At 39.3% G+C, this 14,298-nt stretch overlaps 1 protein-coding gene across 1 annotated transcript; it reads left to right on the top strand.

Annotated features, from left to right (window-relative positions):
* The first annotated feature begins 9,300 nt into the window (after nucleotides 1–9,300).
* LOC135670953 (zinc-finger homeodomain protein 2-like) lies at nucleotides 9,301–10,649 on the top strand. Its single transcript, XM_065178750.1, has one exon. It carries the CDS (start codon nucleotides 9,504–9,506, stop codon nucleotides 10,347–10,349), a length of 846 nt encoding a protein of 281 aa, XP_065034822.1. The 5' UTR covers nucleotides 9,301–9,503; the 3' UTR covers nucleotides 10,350–10,649.
* Nucleotides 10,650–14,298: the final 3,649 nt, after the last annotated feature.

Genomic DNA, 14,298 nt, shown 5'->3' with positions numbered 1-14,298 from the left:
CCAATAAGAGCTAATGAGAGATTATTAGATAGAGATTTTATAATCTAAGAGGCTTGGGTAGTCGGATGGAGATCCAATACCCAATAGGACATGATCCATTACGGTTAAGTTGACAAGGGATTACTATAAATAGGAGGGAACCAAACACCCATAGGGTAGAGTTTTCTTGGTTGCCACCTCCTATTCTCCTCTCTTCTTCTACTCCTGAGATAGCAGACTTAGAGATTTGAGGAGCGTCGTCGTAACCCTACTGTGTGGATCACCGCTAGAGAGGAGGACGCTTGACCTCCTTCATCCTCTCCTACAGATCTACAGGGATTTAGGGATATACGATCTCCCTAGGTAAAACATAATCTTTCATATAGGTAGTTTTCAGTTTCGTGGATTTTGTGCACCAATCTTAGCATGATGATGAACACCTTTTTGGGAAATTTGGAGATTTTTATTTTCTGTTCGTCTGCTGCGCATGTGATGTTGCCCCTAGATTTTCCTATAGACTATATCTTAGTTGTTTCCTTTTTTGTAAAGTTTGCATATTATTTATTTCTGCTATATATTTATTTTTTTAAAATATCACTTTCAAATCCCTTACGTGACATACTTGATGTCAACCGCCTCATTGGTGTAAATGACACGGGAGTATCTAATTTGCTACAATCTGCTTATATGGATCATACTGATAATATGATATTTTTTTCAGCCAACAATATTGCTACATAATCTTCAACTCAGCCTACTCAGATAAGACAGCTCATCAGCATATTCCCAGCACAAAGGAATACATTAGTGGAGTTGGTTGGCAGCTGTAAAGCACTTAATTTTGAAATTTCCTATGCATGAAGGGTTGTTTCATGCACTAGTATTTATTTTGGGGTTTAGGGCTTAGAAAAGATTTTTAGAAAACTGAGGATATTAGTAGAAGCTCTATTGGAGTGCTCTTTTGAACTTTGTATCTCTTGGATGCGTCCTTGAGTGGTGAGTCTTTTGCTTTCAGTTCTGTATCCTTGTTTATTATCATTAGGGTGGTGATCTTCTGTATCCTTTTTTATTTTTAAACTTGGTGGTGAGCCATATTTCGTTTTACCGAAGTTTCTTCAAGAGTTCGTTCATTGCCTTCTGTGATATTTTCTAACTGTACAACTATTCTATTGGTGTTCTTTCGAAATCCATTCTGCATTTTTACCCTCCCCGGTACCAGTTTGGTATCAGAGCTAAAGGCTAGAGATCATGACAAGGCGGAATGAAAAAGATGTAGTTGGTGAAGGTAGCGACCACGAAGATGATGCTGAGTCGTTGAGGCTGCAGCTACGAAAATTGCTGCGTAGCCTACAAGAAAAAAATGAGATAATCGACGAACTTCAAAGTAGACATAACTAACATGAAAATGAAGCTCAAGAGTTTACTTCTGATGATGATACACCTCTTCCAAGGGAGTCGAGAAGATGTCGGAGAAGAAATGAAGTCCAAGACGAGTGGCAGAATAAATATAACCCCAGATTTGATATTCCAGAATTTGAAAGTTAAAATAAATGTTGATGACTTTATCGATTGGCTTAATACAGTAGAAAGAATTTTTGATTTTCATGAACCACCGGAACAAAAGAAGGTCAAACTTGTGGCACTCAAACTCAGGCGGAATGCATCTTTTTGGTGGGAAAATATGAAGAAACAAAGAGAACGTGAGGGGAAGAGTAAGATCGTTACATGGGAGAAAATGAAAAGGGAGCTAAAGAGAAAATATTTACCTCATAATTATAGGCAAGAGATCTTTCTCAAAATACACGATTTCAAGCAAAAAGATCTTAGTGTGGAGGAGTATACTACAGAATTTGATAATTTGATGTTAAAAGGAGAACTTGTGGAACCGGAAGAGCAAACAATTGCAAGATACTTGGGAGGTCTGAAGTATGAGATTGCTAAAGTTGTTCAGCTACAGCCATATTGGTCTTTGAATGATGTGAGCAAGCTGGCATTAAAAGTTGAAAAGCAACAGAAGTTTGAAAAGAGTTTTCGGTATGGCTCAAAAGAAGGCTACACAAAAGGAGGAAGTTCCAAGCCTACTGTCCAAAGCAAGGTGATATCGAAGGTGCAAGAAAAGGGTGAAGAATCTGCTGGTAGCAAAAAAACACCTAATTCTTCTACCCCAAGTGGCCGAAAATGCTTCAAATGTCATGGTTTTGGGCATATCGCATCAGATTATCCAAATAGGAGGATTGTAACTTTGGTTGAAGATCATAGTGATGGAGGAGAAGATGAAACTGATGACGAACCAAAATACGATGATGATGAGGAAGAGATTACTTATGCTGATCATGGTTTGTCTATTGTATTGCAACATAGTTTACAAGTGTCATATGTGGCCGACGATGAAAGTTGGGTGAGAAAAAATGTGTTTCACACTAAATGCACTTCTCTTGGCAAAGTATGCTTGGTAATCATTGATAGCGACAGCTTTGAGAATGTGGTATCTTTGGAGATGGTACAAAAGCTAAAGTTGGACACCATCCCTCATCCGCATCCATACCAGTTATGTTGGCTGCAAAAAGGAAATGACATCAATGTAACTAAAAGATGTTTAGTTTCATTTTCTATTGGCAAGTATTATAAAGATGAAGTATGGTGTGATGTTGCTCCTATGGATGCTTATCATTTGCTGTTGGGAAGACCTTGGCATTATGATAGAAGGGTGTTGTATGACGACTACAAACATACTTATTCTTTTAAGGTGAATGAAAAAAAGATTATTTTAGCTCCATTACAACCATCCGAAATCAGTGCACCAAAAAAGAAAGTTAGCGCTTTTATGTCCTATGGTGAATGCAAAGATGAATTAGACAAGGGTGGTCATGTTATGGCTCTACTAGTAGTAGAAGAAAATGAACAACACAAGGAGACACCAGAAATCATGAAACAAATCTTGAAAGAGTTTGAAGATGTTATACCAGAAGAGATTCCACATGGCCTTCCACCCTTGAGAGATATCCAGCATCACATTGATCTTATTCCGGGGGTTGTTCTACCTAATAAGGCAGCATATAGAATGAGTCCTAAGGAGCATGAAGAACTTCAAAGGCAAGTTGATGAATTGGTTAAAAAAGGGTTAATCCGGGAGAGCATGAGTCCTTGTGCGGTTCCTGCTTTATTAGTGCCTAAGAAGGATGGTTCTTGGAGAATGTGCGTGGACAGTCGCACCATCAACAAAATCACAGTGGACTATCGCTTTCCTATTCCAAGTAAGAGCGAAGAGGAGCATATGAATCATCTGAAAGAGATCTTTCTTATTTTGAGGCATCAAACGCTTTATGCTAATCTAAAGAAGTGTGATTTCTTTACTTTTAGTGTGGTGTTTCTGGGGTATGTTGTTTCAAAAAATGGAATCATGATGGATCAAAGTAAGGTAGAGGCTATTCTCAGTTGGCCAACACCTGCTTTGTTGCATGATGTGAGGAGTTTCCATGGCTTAATTTCGTTTTACAGAAGATTTATCAAGGGTTTCAGCTCTATTGTCGCTCCAATCACCGAATGTCTGAAATGTGACAAATTCAAATGGACTAGTGAGGCTAACGATGCTTTTGAGCTTTTGAAAAGAAAGGTTACTGAAGCTTCTATCTTAGTTCTACCAAATTTTGATAATATGTTTGAAGTTGAATGTGATGCATCTAATGTGGGAATTGATGCTGTTTTGAGTCAAGACGGAAGACCCATTGTATTTTTTAGTGAAAAGCTGAATGATACAAGAAAGAAATACTCTACTTATGATAAGGAGTTTTATGCGATTTATTGAGCTTTGTCTCATTGGAGGCAATATCTTCTTGCCAAGCCATTTGTTCTATATTCTGATCATGAGGCATTAAAGTTCATTAATCAGCAACACAAGCTAAACAAGAGGCATGCAGCTTGGGTGGAGTTTTTACAATCTTACAACTTTACAATCAAGCACAAATCTGGTGTTCAAAATGTAGTTACTGACACATTGAGCAGAAAGCATTCTTTATTATCAGTAATGGAAGTCAAAGTGGTTGGATTTGAAACATTCAAAGATCTATATGAGAATGATGTGGATTTTGGCTCGATATGACAGAATTGTAAATCAGGTTCCTTTCAATAATTTTTTATCTTTGATGGTTTTCTTTTTCGAGCTAATGCTTTATGTGTTCCATCTTGTTCTTTGAGACAAGTAATTCTAGCTGAAGCTCATGGTGGTGTTTTGGGAGGACATTTCGGTAGGGACAAGACTCTAGCTCTTGTTCAATCAAATTTCTACTGGCCTAAAATGTTCAGAGATGTGGATAGACATGTGAAGCAATGCTAATTGTGTTATTTGCCAAAAACAAGAAGTCAAAATTCTGGTTTGTACACTCCATTGCCAGTGCCAAATGCTCCATGGGAGGATGTGAGTCTTGATTTCGTTTTGGGACTGCCAAGAACTCAAAGGAACAAGGATTCTATCATGGTTGTTGTTGATAGATTTTAAAAAATGTCTCACTTTGTTCCATGCAATAAATCAAATGATGCATCTCATATTGTTGATTTATATTTTAAGGAGATTGTTAAATTGCATGGTATTCCAAGAACTATGGTGTCTGATCAAGATTCAAAATTTGTTAGTCATTTTTGGAGAACTCTTTGGAGGAAGCTGGGTACTTCTTTGAATTTCAGCAGCTCGCATCATCCACAAACCGATGGGCAAACTGAGGTAACAAACCGAAGCTTGGGAAATTTACTTAGAAGCTATGTTGGCAAGAATATTAAGCAATGGGATGTCATTCTTCCACAAATTGAGTTTGCCTACAATCGTTCTATGCATCATAGTATTGGTAAGAGTCCTTTTGAGGTAGTTTATGGTGCTAATCCTGCTGGTCCTTTGGACTTAATCCCTCATTCTACAACAAAGCAATTTAGTGGAGATGCTGATGAAAGAGCTAAGCAGATAAAGAAGCTACATGAGGGTGTGAAAGCAACCATTGAGAAACAAAATGAGAGGTACATGCAAGCTGCTAACAAACACAAAAAACTTATGGAGTTTAATGCAGGTGATTTGGTTTGGATTTATCTAAGGAAGGAGAGGTTTCTGTCGGGAAAATTTGGAAAACTGAAACCTAAGGCTGATGGTCCATTCAAGGTGCTTAAGAGAATTGACAAAAATGCTTATGAGATTGAGCTACATAAAGATTACGGAGTATCCCCAACATTTAATGTAGCTGACTTAAGTCCTTTTTATAATCATGATGATGAAACAAACAAGAACTTGAGGACAAGTCTTTTTCAACCAGGGGAGATTGACACGGGAGTGTCTAATTTGCTACAATCTGCTCATATGGATCATATTGATAATATAATATTTTTTTCAGCCAATAATATTACTACATAATCTTCAACTCAGCCTACTCAGATAACACAGCTCATCAGCATATTCCCAACACAAAGGAATACATTAGTGGAGTTGGTTGGCAGTTGTAAAGCTGTATCATGGTGCTTTTCTTCATGGCTAAGAAATTCATTAATGAAGTTGGTTGGCAGCTGTAAAGCACTTAATTTCGAAATTTCCTATGCATGAAGGGTTGTTTCATGCACTAGTATTTATTTTGGGGTTTAGGGCTTAGAAAAGATTTTTAGAAAACTGAGGATATTGGTAGAAGCTCTCTTGGAGTGCTCTTTTGAACTCTATATCTCTTGGATGCGTCCTTGAGTGGTGAGTCTTTTGCTTTCAGTTCTGTATCCTTGTTTATTATCATTAGGGTGGTGATCTTCTGTATCCCTTTTGATTTTTAAACTTGGTGGTGAGCTATATTTCGTTTTACCGAAGTTTCTTCAAGAGTTCGTTCATTGCCTTCTGTGATATTTTCTATCTGTACAATTATTCTATTGGTATTTTTTCGAAATCCATTCTGCATTTTTACCCTCCCCGGTACTAGTAAATTACATGAATTAGCACCACAACCTGAGAATCGTTCTCACGATGGAGAAATCGCATACTCCCTTGATACAATTATGCTTGCACCCGAGGAAGGGGCTGTTAGGAACAAGTCGACACTAAGAGGAGGAGGGGGTGAATTAGTATAGCAGTAAAATCATGTCAGTTTAAAATATTCGTATGATAAAACAAATTGGAAAGATATTAACTTGGAAGCGTAAGGGAGCATAGTGAAAGTAATAAGAAGGTAAAGTAGTTTGTAATAAAGGTAAATTGCTCAAAAGGAAATGCAAACCGATTTTATAGTAGTTCGGTCGTCGTGACCTACATCCACTTCTGATTCCTCTTTTGTCGAGGCCACCGGCATTCACTAATGATCTTTCTTTAATGGGTGAAGATCAACTATCCTTACAACTCGATTCTCCTTTTGACAGGTACAGAAGAGAACCTTTACAACCCCCTTTACTCCTCTCTTAAACAAGACTAACACTTAAGTTTTGAGAAGAGTTCACATATAATTACAACAGTGTTTTCTTTTCTTTTTGCTCTCAGTTGTATGTATGTTAACCAAGGATGAGAGGGGTATTTATAGGCCTCAAATGGATTCAAACTTAGAGCCTAAAAGAGTCTCATCCCAGGTTTTTCGGGTCCTAGCGGTACCATCGCTTGTGCTAGGTGGTACCATCGCCTGCAGCACTGACACTAGGCGGTACCACCAACCGACACCCTGCCACTAGGCGGTACCACCACCCAGACTAGCGATACCACCGCTTGACAGTCTCTCGGAAACTGTGTTTGGGCGGTACCACCGCTCGACATAGTCTCGGAGACTGTGCTACGACGGTTTCACCTGTTTAGTCACTGTTTGGGCATTTCACTTGGCCCAACACAGCCTAAACTTGGGCTCAGTTGGCCCCTAATTAAGTTGGTATAATTACATTCTAAACCGAGTCAATTAGACTCTAAACTAACTCAATCTAGACAAAATCGATTACAAGCAAATCCTTTGTTGTCCAGCATGTCATTGGTTCTTCCGACGCTTCGTCCGATCCTTCCGCGCATCATCCTCTCCTTCGGCGTATTGCCCAATCAGCATATTGTCGTTTTGCAACACCTGATCTCCTTAGTGCAATATCCGATCTTCTTGGCTCGATGCCCGAATTCACGAACCAAAGCCTTTTGCCGACACGTCAACCGATCCTCCAACTTGACGTCCAATCTTTTGACATGTTTGCTCCGGCCCAACGTTTGATTCCTCATGCTTTAATCGATTTGCCTCTTCTGATCGAAGCTAATCCTGCGTTACTCAAACTCACATTAGATAAACACTATTAATTGGTTTCATCATTAAAATTCGATATTCAATAGGGGCAAGCGAGGATGAGATCACTCGCTACATGAAGTATATAGATGACTCCACTCTTGCTTAGTGTTATATGTTGGGCTCCATGACTTCTGAGATACAGAGATAACATGAAAAGATGAATGTTAGATCCATTCTCCTACATGTCTGTAAACTGTTTGAGGAATAGGGAAGGACTAAGTGATATGAGATATCTAAGAGTTTCTTCCATACCAAGATGACTGAGGAGAGATCGGTTCAAAACCATATCCTAAAGATGATTGAGTGGATAGAGAAACTCACAGGTCTATGAACGGTCCTAGAGGATAACCTGTATATGGATCTTGTGCTTTTGTCTCTACCAGATTCCTTTTCTTAGTTCATAATAAATTTTAATATGAATAAGCTTGAAGTTACTCTCTCTGAGCTCCTCAATATATTGAGGGAGGCAAAGAACACTGTCAAGAAAGAGAAGCCATCTATACTAGTGAGACCAGAAAGAAAAGGAAAGCAGAAAAGTCCCTTAAGAAGGACAAGGGCAAGGGTAGACCGGGTAAAGCAAAGATTGCTAAGAAGGATCTGACAAAGGACAAAGGCTAGTGCTTCCACTACGACGAAGACGGGCACTAGAAGAGGACATGGAAAAAGTACCTTATAGAGAAGGCAACACTGCTTTATCTTCTTTATCAATCTTCATATCAACTTTCTTCAATTAATTTAATGTTCCTTTGAATATATTTAGATGCTCTACCAAGTCTTTGCCTTCTACTATCCGTAGCCTATATAACTTTCACTTCAAATACAACTTGTTAATTAATCTTTTTACCAGATAAATTTTTTTTAACTTATCCCAAATAATCATGATAGAGTCATCATTAATAATATTATTAGTGATATAAAGATAAATAGTACTCACATATTTTTCCTCGAGCTTACTTATTTTTTTGGTTCGTTTGCTTGTCTCTTTAATATTCTAGGACTTACAGAAAGATCTTTCACCCTCCTCTATTATAGAATGAAACTATTTCTTCAATCAAATTTTTTCATAATAAAAATAGTAAAAATAATCTATTACATATGAATCTCTAATCGTCAAATCCTTTGGGCTATACCATTTTATTAGAGAAGGATAGAAGAATTCCAAAATAAAAAAACATACGGAGATCAAAAATCAAAAGAAAAAACTATAAGATTAATGTGATTCGATAAATCCTTTCTACATTAATAAAAAAATCAAATTCATCCAATCAATTAAAAGATTCCGAAGTTATTCTCCCTCATGTACAACTTCCCTTGTTTATCTGTCACATAAGCTTGAAAACACTCTAACCCTTTTTTAAAACATTTTCCTCTCACCAAAACCCTAACACTTTATATATATATATATATATATATATATATATATATATATATATATATATATATATATATATATATATATAGGAATAAACCCCAATTTACTAAAAAAAATAATATAATTAAAATTCTATCAATTAATTAAAATATAATTAAAACTTGGAAACATTCCTAACAGGTTACATGACCATCTCGATCACTGTGACGACACGTAATACATGAACGGATGCATTAATAATATGTTGTTGATAAAGACATCCGACTTAGCGACTTTATGAGATGCATAATTATGACAACGACACAAATCCTGAAATTATACTTTGTGATGCTCGATATTAACTTACCAACGTACTTGTGATGTACTTTTTACGTCAGCATCATCAGTGTCTATTAGCTGCAGATGGATAGATATATCACACTGTTTTCGATCAACAGAGACTTTCTTTTCTTTTCTTTTTTCTTTTTTCTTTTTTTTTATTGGTCATGTCAGATCCTAAAAACATTTTATTTTATTTTTTTTGCTTTTTTGTTTATCGTACAGTCATTTCAATGGATGGGGACACTTTTACCATTCACCATCAACAGTCAAAGAGTACTACCACAGTAAAAAGGGCCAAAAACCATGTGGTTTTATGAAGGGTGGGAAATGTTGGCTTGAGAGTGGGGCTTAGGCCACCACCGCAGGAAGTGTGGAGCTTTGAAGGAGGGAGAGAGAGAGAGAGAGAGAGAGAGAGAGGTGTGTTTAATAGAACTGATGGTGTCCACAGTCTCCTCTCTCTCTCTCTCTCTCTCTCTCTCTCATCTCCTTCTCTTAAACTACTAAAGATAGGAGATAATAAGAGATAGAAGCCTGAGGAAGGCGGAGATCTGAGTTGGGGACCGGCGGTGAACATGGATTTCGAAGATCACGATGAGGCTGATGAGGAGATGGGGTTACTGGCGATTTCGGGCTACGATAACCCCATGCCGAATTCAGCTCGTGGAGGAGAAGGAGGAGGAGGAGGAGGAGATAAAATGGGAGGCAGCGCGGGCGGAGCTGAGGAAGCGGCCGTGTTAGGTTCGGGGAAACGGAAGGTGGGCGGTGACGGAGGTGGATGGGGAGTGAGGTACAGGGAGTGCTTAAAGAACCACGCGGTGGCTATCGGAGGCCACGCAGTGGACGGATGCAGCGAGTTCTTGGCTGCCGGGGAGGAGGACACGCTCGACGCGCTCCGATGCGCCGCGTGCAGCTGCCACCGCAACTTCCATCGGAGGGAGGAAGAGGGCGGTGGCGGAGGGGCCGTGCTAGAGACGGTTGGGTACTACCATCGGTTCTCACCGTTCTACCGGACGCCGGCGGGGTACCTGCACCATCGCCATCACATGGTGGTGGCCGCGTCCGCACAGCAGCAGCACAGGCCGCAGCTCCTCGCGCTGCCGTCGACTTCCGGCGCAGGAGGGCAGAGCCGGGACGACCAGGACAGCGACTCGAATCCGATGATGGGGGCGGGAGGGCTGGTGGGAGTAGGCGGCGCGGCGGGCACATCAGGATCGGGAGGGCACAGGAAGAGATCCCGGACCAAGTTCACGCAGGAGCAGAAGGAGAAGATGCTGGCATTCGCGGAGCGCGTGGGGTGGCGGATCCAGAAGCACGACGAGGCGGCGGTGCAGCAGTTCTGCGGCGAGACCTGCGTCGATCGCCATGTACTCAAGGTCTGGATGCACAACAACAAGCAAACCCTCGGTAAGAAACCCTAGCCCGCCGGCCTCCATGCACCACCGCCAGTCTTGTAATTCTTGCTATAGGGTGTCTCAGATTTGGGTTCTCTTCCTCTCTCCTCCTCCTCCCTTTTGTCTGCTTTCATTCGGTCTAGTAGCTCTTCGTATGTTCTCTTCCTCCTCCTCCTCCTCTTTCTCTTTTATCTGTTTCAGTCTTTCCCTTGTTATAGCTGGTTTTGTTCAGCTTTGGTGAAGTTACATTGTGTTGCTGCTGGAGACGCGTGGTGAAGAGCGGTGGTTATATTATTTGGCTTTAATGAACATGATCTTGGTGGTGAAGATGGGGAACAGGAAGAAGTGGTGTTGTACCTTAAGGCCAATATTTGGAGAGAGAGAGAGAGAGAAAGAGAGAGAGAGAGAGGGTGTGGCTATGTGGGAATGGGTAGGAAGAGACTGCTAGTGCTACTGCTACTGTTGGATTCAGCTCCTCTTTGCTCTTCCTTCTCTTCGAAGTTCATCTTCTAACTTTCACATGAATCTACTAAGAAGGACAAGCTGGCTGCTACAGTTCACTCTCAAACGTGTCCGCCATGCATACTCTGATCTACACCTGCTATCGTGTGTGGTCGTGTTGATGACTCGAGGGAGAGAAAGGCTTTCTCAGTCTTCTAGTAGTATGCTTCAGCAAATGTTTTATTCTTCTAGAGAGAGAGAGAGAGAGAGGTGAATGATGAAATCCTCATGTTGTTCGTGTCTCACGCGCAGGAGTGTGTGTGAAAGATCATTTGCTTCAGTAAATGTGCCTTGTTTTGGGGGAGAGGAATTGAATGAAGAGAGACGTGAACGATGAACTCATGCTCTTCCTCTTTCTTTCTTTTACTTCTCAGCGTACAAACTAGCCTTAGGGTGACCTCATACTTTCTGGTTTCACTTGCTGCCATTAATGAACAGTTATTTTGTGCCATGGATGTGAACCACGAGAATCTCTCTCTCTCTCTCAGGTTTCTTTCTTAACCAACCTCGCTCACATTTACTACTACCATGTAAGTTATCGTCTCTGGCGATCGAGTGGGTGCATCTCCCGGCCATTAATACGCGAGCGACATGGTTGCAGAAACCTCTGCTCTCCTGGACGATCCAGAATTCTTCACACAGAAAAACCACGCCATTGTTCCTTCCGTTCTACCGTAGTGATTTAGAGAACCCACCGTTGACACAGAGTTGGTCTCCATGGGAGCTTTTCCCTTTCCTCCCTACCGCTTTGTTCTTGTTCTCTTGTCTTCTTTAGCGACCCGAACAAAGGAAAGAGCAGCCGGAGATGAGAGAGAGAGAAGGGTGCGATCTTTGTGAGATACGGAGGGTACAACTTAGTTGAAGTGGTCGTTGAATAATTAAGACCTGGGCCCCGCGCAGGTGATGTGGCTTGGTCCGTCGGCATAAGATAGCTAATCAGTGGACAAGGTGCACGTGGTCTGTCCTCCCTTCATTCCCGGCCCCGGTAAGGAGGGCCCGACAGGTGCGTGGATTCACCCTTCACAGTTCCCCAAGTTTCGGACCCAACACTCTTGTCCGATCGGGTCCCACCTCGACATATGCATGAACGGTGGAAGGAGAGGGTCGTGCGTCATCCCCTCGAGTCTCCCCAGAAGCTGATACGTCGTCTTTAATCACTGTGCTGGAAGAGGTGTAGTCTTCCTCTATGGCTGAGCTCTCAGACTGCAGTAAATAATAGGCTGGGGTTTCCCCACCTCCGCTGACAGTGGAGGATCGCATGTATCTATATACATAATGTCTGCAATGAGATGTCTGTCTCCTGAGGGGAAGGATGAGTGAAAGATGGAGCTGTCTCCTTCTGTGAGGAAGGAAGGAGGCTGGTCTCAGGTTGTGGGATGCATGGAGGATCAGAGGTGGAGGGCCCACGCATCTTGTATTGTCATGTATGTGAGGTAAGATAAAGAGAGGTAAAATCTTCATGCATGAGATAAGGTTTGAGATGATGTTGATGCATTAATCAAAATAAAAGAAGCACATGAAATTGTAGTCATATCATTATTTCCATATCATGTCATACTGTTCTTAGTTCCAAACGCTTTTGTCTTGTCCAATTTAAATTGTACTTTCATGTCATGTCTTTACTCTGACCTTTTTGTTCTTGTTATAATTGATTCGATGAAATCTATAGAAAAAGCTATTCTGTAATATTTTTTATTATTATATTTACAGCGATTTAAAGAAGGAAAATTCAACAAAAGCACAACAACAATAAGGAAACTACATTATTAAGTTGCTAATAACTAATATAATAGCTGCAATCAGGTGATGTAATGGCATGATATGGTGCCAACATATAGATAGATAGTTAACCATTGATAGAGAACTTTCTCTTGTTGACTTTTCTTAATTTTCAGGAAACAAAATTCTCAGATCCACATTTCATGCAACATATTGGATTTTTTTCTTTAAAGTACTTCTATCATTCATGAAAATTTCGATACTAATATATAGACCAAATAAAAACTGAAATAGTATTTGATTATACCAACCGACCGACGCGTAGAATGAACTAGGAAATATAAAATAATGAAAACCCTTTGAGAAATAGGAAAAAGGAGGGCACCTTCAAAGAAAAGAAAAAAAAGAAGATTTTTTCAAATTCACTGAGGACTAATCTTCCTGCTTAAATTCCTAATCCTATCATCTAAGTAAATCGAATCTAATTATGACTTCTTCAAATCATTTGAACCTAATTAGGACTCATTCTGCACTATATGAAAAAAAAAAAAATCAAATAAGAGAATATCTCTCTTAACCCAAACTCATCCATTCTATCATATAAACTCTAAAGAATTATTTTCTCAACCATCTCTAGATCCATCAAAAGAAGATCTGTCCTATGTTTCTTCCTCTCACTAAAATCTTTAGATACTACATGTTTATAGCAAGAAATCTTAATTCACTGAGGACTAATCTTCCTGCTTAAATTCCTAATCCTATCATCTAAGTAAATCGAATCTAATTATGACTTTTTCAAATCATTTGAACCTAATTAGGACTCATTCTGCACTATATGAAAAAAAATATCAAATAAAAGGATATATCTCTTAATCTTATCCCAAACTCAACCATTCTATCATATAAACTCTAAAGAATTATTTTCTCAACCATCTCTAGATCCATCAAAAGAAGATCTGTCCTATGTTTCTTCCTCTCACTAAAATCTTTAGATACTACATGTTTATAGCAAGAAATCTTAATTCACTGAGGACTAATCTTCCTGCTTAAATTCCTAATCCATCATCTAAGTAAATCGAATCTAATTATGACTTCTTCAAATCATTTGAACCTAATTAGGACTCATTCTGCACTATATGAAAAAAAATATCAAATAAAAGGATATATCTCTTAATCTTATCCCAAACTCAACCATTCTATCATATAAACTCTAAAGAATTATTTTCTCAACCATCTCTAGATCCATCAAAAGAAGATCTGTCCTATGTTTCTTCCTCTCACTAAAATCTTTAGATACTACATGTTTATAGCAATAAATCCTAATTCACTGAGGACTAATCTTCCTGCCTAAATTCCTAATCCTAATCATCTAAGTAAATCGAATCTAATTATGACTTCTTCAAATCATTTGAACCTAATTAGGACTCATTCTGCACTATATGAAAAAAAAAAAATCAAATAAAAGGATATATCTCTTAATCTTATCCCAAACTCAACCATTCTATCATATAAACTCTAAAGAATTATTTTCTCAACCATCTCTAGATCCATCAAAAGAAGATCTGTCCTATGTTTCTTCCTCTCACTAAAATCTTTAGATACTACATGTTTATAGCAAGAAATCTTAATTCACTGAGGACTAATCTTCCTGCTTAAATTCCTAATCCTAATCCTCTAAGTAAATCGAATCTAATTATGACTTCTTCAAATCATTTGAATCTAATTAGGAGTCCTATAGTATTTACTAACTCTCACA

Source organism: Musa acuminata, unplaced genomic scaffold (genome assembly GCF_036884655.1).
Source record: "Musa acuminata AAA Group cultivar baxijiao unplaced genomic scaffold, Cavendish_Baxijiao_AAA HiC_scaffold_1137, whole genome shotgun sequence".
NCBI classification, from domain to species: domain Eukaryota; kingdom Viridiplantae; phylum Streptophyta; class Magnoliopsida; order Zingiberales; family Musaceae; genus Musa; species Musa acuminata.
The sequence above is the reverse complement of the archived record's forward strand: the minus strand, read 5'-3'. Positions and strand labels throughout refer to the sequence as shown.

Coding starts and splice junctions, on each gene's coding strand:
- LOC135670953 (XM_065178750.1), top strand. CDS start 9,504: ATGGATTTCGAAGATCACGATGAGGCTGATGAGGAGATGGGGTTACTG.